This window comes from Charadrius vociferus, unplaced genomic scaffold, assembly GCF_000708025.1.
Source record: "Charadrius vociferus isolate BGI_N301 unplaced genomic scaffold, ASM70802v2 scaffold259, whole genome shotgun sequence".
NCBI classification, from domain to species: domain Eukaryota; kingdom Metazoa; phylum Chordata; class Aves; order Charadriiformes; family Charadriidae; genus Charadrius; species Charadrius vociferus.
The window spans coordinates 4,880,413-4,885,770 of record NW_009661368.1 but is presented as its reverse complement, the minus strand read 5'-3'; the positions used below and the strand labels follow the sequence as shown (position 1 = coordinate 4,885,770).

The 5,358-nt window shown below is 57.3% G+C and overlaps 1 protein-coding gene across 1 annotated transcript in view; it reads right to left on the bottom strand.

The window, feature by feature from the left end:
• The window catches only part of LOC104294007 (tyrosine-protein phosphatase non-receptor type substrate 1-like), a 24,356-nt gene that overhangs the window by 5,052 nt on the left and 13,946 nt on the right, over positions 1-5,358 (bottom strand). Inside the window, exons 3-5 of the mRNA XM_009893562.1 lie at positions 3,306-3,434; positions 3,037-3,138; positions 2,331-2,518 (exon numbers count right to left, since the gene is read on the bottom strand). Of these exons, the coding sequence (XP_009891864.1) occupies positions 2,331-2,518; positions 3,037-3,138; positions 3,306-3,434 (419 nt within the window). The remainder of the gene's footprint in view (positions 1-2,330; positions 2,519-3,036; positions 3,139-3,305; positions 3,435-5,358) is intronic.

The window sequence follows — 5,358 nt, the reverse complement described above, 5'->3', positions numbered from 1 at the left end:
GCTTGTCACCGACAGAGGAGAGCAGTCCCCTTCGAAGCATCTCAGTAACAAGGCTCCCCAACCCAGCCGACCGCGTTGCGCCTCCCCGCACCAACAGAAAGCCGCCATCCCAAGCGCCCCCTCACCTACGCACCCATGGGTGCCCACAGACCTTCCCCCAAGCACGGTCAGGCAGGGAGAAACCCCTGAGGTCTCGAGGAAAACCACAGGAGCTCCGCTCTCCCCGTGAACGGGCAGTACCAAAATCCACCTTGGGTGGACCTGCAGCCAGAGCCAGCAGGGATGGGGGTCCGAGCTCGCTGCTGCGCAGGAGAGATGCGCCATGAGCCGTCTGGCTCAGCCCCATGGGAACCAGCGATGCCGCTGCTCCCTAAAAGCAGCTGGAACAGCAGAGACAGCCGCCCCATCGCCCACACAGCTCCTCGAGGAGTTAATTTTGGCAACACTCGCCATGCCAATATAGTTATTGTGACTGAATTGAATGAGATTTCAGTACAGGTCACTGCTTAAAGGAACATTTTTAAGCCACGCGGGAGAGAGATGGGAGAACCCCCTAAATCTGCCTGCTGATGGCAGGGGCTGGGCACTGCTGACGGCTGCAATCCCGGAGCTGGCAAGTGGCAGGCAGAAACGGTGTCACTGTCACGCAGGGACAGTCATGTTTGAGCAGGTAACTCCTGCTGGAGCTGAGCGGCGCTGAGAACGTATGGACCAGCATCCCAGGAGGGTGGGAGATGCATCGGCACAGCCAGATCTTCAGCCTCGCTGCCTGGAGGGCTGCAGTTGCAGCCCACGTCTCTCACTCCAGAAAACCCCAGGGCAGCCACTCCTGTGAAGGCTGCCCTTGGGTACCCCCACAGCCTCCCCTGCCGCAGCCGTCCCCAGGATGGGACAAAATCCTCAGCTGGATGCTCCCAGGAGGACCCGCTGTAGGAGGAGCTGCTCTGACCTCTCCCGGCCACGGCTGGCTCCCACAGAGCCTGCAGAGGATTTCTGGCAGCTGTTAATCCCTTCTGACTTCCAGCGGTATTTGGTGTACCCACAGATGTTCTCACTGTCTGTGCAATTACTCAATCTTGATGGCCAGAGTTACCAGGAGCACAGCTTCTCCAGAGTCCTCAAGTTAAAGACTTTTTGCCCAGGGCATTAGTCCACTGCATCTCCAGCACAGGCTGACGCTCACAGCCGAAAGCTTCAGCCCTGCCAAGGGTTGTGTTTCCCTTCAAAGTCACACCAGGGCTAACGCAGCAGCGGCACTCAACATCGAGACAAGTTTGTCCCAGAAGACAAGTGTGGAGGACAAATATCTGGTTTGTGTCACATCCAAGCGCATCATCCAGGCTGAGCCTCGGTCTTGTGTCTGAGCAATGGTGGTCTGGGCTTCTCCAAGGTGAGCCCATGTTTCTTGGGTGACACCCGAATCTGGGGGAGCAGAGCCCCTGTCCTCGGTGGGGGCTGATGCACCCCATGTGCAGAGCACGGCAGTGACGCAGGGCACGCGCTGCCGGCTCCGCCGCTGCGGCATCTCCTCAGCTTCTCCATCGCCCGCTGCCCCCGGACCTTTCGCAAGAGGTGGTTGAGAAATGTGTAGAGGAAGTTCAAAGGCACAGAAGCATCATCCACCGCTCATCATCCGCCTCTTGCTGAGCACCCACATGGGGACATGACCCAGGCGGGGGACGGCGCTGCTCTGGGCACAGGGACCTGGCACCCCCAGTCACCCACTGCACAGACCCCCCCCCCCAGCTCCTTTGCATGACCAGGGTGACCGCATTGCTAATTGCTCGCTCCACCAACAAGCCTCACCGCTCGCTCGTCAGCACGCGGCATCGCAAGGCAGCGGGGGCCGCGGGAAGCTGGGGGCCAGGCACCAGGTCCCCTCCCTGCCACAGGGGCTCTGCACCCCGTGATGAACGTGTTGCTCACTGCTCCCCTCTGCAATGCTGCCTAAGAGACTTCTGCAGGGTGGTGACCTCCCCACCGTGTCCCCTCGAGGGTCCCCCACGCCAGGGAGGGCTGCCCCACACGGCCTGCAGCGAGCCCAGCGCTTCCTCCTCATCCTCCCTCTCTCCATCTGTCCATCTCCTCGCAAGGCACACATTGTACCGGAGGGGAGAAAGCCGGGGGAAGCGCCTGCTTTGGGGCACCAGAGCTGATCCCAATGCCAGAGCGTGGCGAGGATGAGCGGTGTGGGCATTGACTCAACCCCAAAGCTCATTTCTTAGTTGCAGCGATGGGATCTCAGAGCAGCATCCTCAAAAGCGCCGGGCATTTCACCTGAGCACGGCTGGGTACAGCCATACCCGGTGCGTGGCTGGGCTGTAGCTCACCGCCACCTCGGCACAACGTCCCTGCCTTCCCGGGGGTCACAGGGATTTGTCTCTGCAGGCAGCGGGGTCGCCTCTCCAAGAGCCCAGGTTTGCAGCCGGGCTGCGGGTGGTCCGCGCGCATCTCGTACCACCAAGCCCACATCACCCCCTCGTCAGGCAGCGGTGCGCGAGCACCCTCTGCGTGCTCCCTGTGACGAGGGATTTGCAGGCAGGGAACATGCTGTTATCCCGTGACAGGCTGCCAGAGGTGCTGCTGTAGTGGGGCCACCACCACACAGGGTTTTTCCCGACAGCGGTGCTGCTCCCAAAGTTGGCCCCCGACTGCTCTCAGGACAAAGGGCTTCGTGCTGCCTCCAGGGCCGCACGGCAGGAGGCTTCCCTGGCAGCTCTCAGTCTCTTGGTCACAGCAGAAAATACTGCGCAGCTCCAGGTAACCTCTCAAGTAGGACTAAAATATGGCTTTTTGGTATTTTTCCATGCGTTCTGCTGTGAGCCACCACGCTACTTTAAAGACTTTCACGCACAGCTCTGCTCAGCCAGTGCTCTTCAGATCGCCCCATTCAGGGTTTGCAGGACATCTACCGTACATGAGCTTCAGCCACGATATGCCACGTTAACACCACGCTGCCTTAACGAGACCAGCTCACACCTCCCAGCCAAGGAGCACAAGTCCTGGCCAGACCACCCAGCTTCTCTACCTGCCGACCTTGCGCCCAACAGCCCTACACCAGGACCAACCTGACTCATTGCTTGCTCAGAAACATCTTCAAACTCCAGCAGCAGCACGCAGAGCGATGCCCCCACCCCCCTGAGACGGGAAAACACAAAGGGGAAGTTGATAGAAAACCCCAGAATATGCAAGTTAGAAAATGTAAAGTTTCCACTGAAGCTTCTCTCCTCCCTTCCCCCTACACGCAGCTTCTCCTTGCACCCAGGAGAAGATGTCTCTCCTCCTTCTCCTTTCTGGGTGCTCACCCCGAAGCGCAGTGGGGCTCGGAGCCCGGTGGAGCCACCTCCCAGCGGGTATTTGCCAGCAGCACACGCGAGCCCCGTACCCTCACGACGTGCCTGTGCACCAGCAGCGGGATGCGGGGTGCCTTCGTGCTGCAAACACACAGGACATGTGGAGATTTCTCACCGCAAGCATCGGTTGAGCGCAGACCTGCTTCCCACCTGCACCTTCACAGTGCCGCCCGATGACACTGTTTTCTTAGACTTTGATTTCAAACCACCTAGAGTCGGTGCGCAATCCTTTCGCCACCGAGATCGAGGGGACTTTAGGTACTCTGACCCTGTAATCTGCTCTATCCTACACTCCAGAATTAGCAAAGGATTTTAGAGCCCTGAAAATCATCACCTGACAGTTCCCACGTAGGTGGGAGCATCCTCGCTACGCAGACCCGGAGCGCTCCCAGCCCTGACAAGAGGCACGAGCAGAGGCATCGGGCCGTGCCTGGTCTGGCAGAGCCTCCCTCCTCCTGATATTCTATTTAAGTTGAGAACAAAATAATCCCCAGCTCTCCCGCTGCGGTGCAAGTTTTCCATCCCGGTGACACATTCCTCCCCCCCTCCCTCCCGCCCCGTATTCCACCTTTTGAAGTATTTGATACCGAACAGATTGCAAGAGGCCGGGGTTTAATTCAGGAGAAGCTGCCTGGATGCTTCCTGATAAAAATAGATTTTTTTTTTTTAATTTTTTTTTTTTTTTTTTTCCTCTCCTTCCAAAGGAGCTGGGTAAGGAGCCGCGTGCTCCAGAAGCACCGTGCAGCTGGTCACTGGCATCCGGAGCTCCATGGTCACTCTCTAAAGGAACGGGCCAACGGGCAAGAGAAGCCCCAAAATAATCCTGCTGGAATTTCACCTGCAGCAGGGCTGCCTGTGGGGGAAACTAACAGGTGCTGCCTATAAAAAGGGCCTGGAATCTGCAGTTTGGGGGAAGACAAGAAAAGAGACCCTGGGGTAGCTGTTGAGAGCTACGCAGATCCCAGAGCAGCTCGGGGACGGTTATAGTAAAGGCTATATTTTACATACATGACATCAGAGGAAGCCTCGGATCACACGCAGCCACCATTTGCAAGCTTCCCTCCTACAGCATTAGCAGAAATTCAGCTTGAAAGCCAGAGCCCCACGACCAAACAGATTTCCTCTTCAGAGGAGGCTCCGGGAAGCGCAGCTGAAACCCTCCATCGAGAAACGCCTGCACAGCAGGGCTCTGCACGGCACAGATTTTGCAATTCGGCTTTTCCCAGCATCTCGCTCCTCTTTGCCCTACAGGAATCTCTCCTGCAGGACCTTCCCTTTTCCCCGCTTTGCTTCTGCAGAAGCGCTGTCGGAGCGGCCGCTCTCCGGCAGCGGGAGCCTGGGCCAGCTCTTCTGGAGTTCAGGCTTAGTTTGAGCCCCAGGAGGGTTCACCACAGGGTCTCTACCGCATGGAGGGGAAAAAAAAAAAAAAAAAGTGTGCTTGCACCTGAAATCAGGGACGCAAACAACCTCGCAACCCAGGGCTTTCTGCCCCAGGATGGTTCTTTTCCTAAGGCTGAGCTTGGAAATATAGAGTTCATACTCCAAGGCCACGTTTAATTAAACTCAAGAGCTTTGCTCCAGCCATTCCTTCATGGCAGGAAATCACAGCGGTTCACTGAGAAGCTGCGCTCACCGCCAAAGCCTTCTTGGCTTTCAGCAACCGGGAGTTTTCAGCTTGGGGCCAACACTTCTCAGTTGTGATCAGGCAACTCAAAGCAAGGAGTGTTGTGCTGAAAGCATTTGCTTTCTGCTCAAGTTTGTGCTCAACTCTCTGCCCAAGTAAAGCTTCGATGGGAAATATTTCCAACGGGCCTGGAAGAGCATGGGTTTCCCCCGTGCAGGACAGTGTTTCACCTGCGCGGGAGCCTGGGCTGGGCTATTTGCAGTGGGATCTGGCTGGAAGGTGGGAAATTTGGACAAACCAGGCAAAAAGCTCAGCAGGTAGATGCTCCTGAAAGCTCATACCCGTTGCCAAACAAGGTTGGCGCAAAAAGCACCGACCATG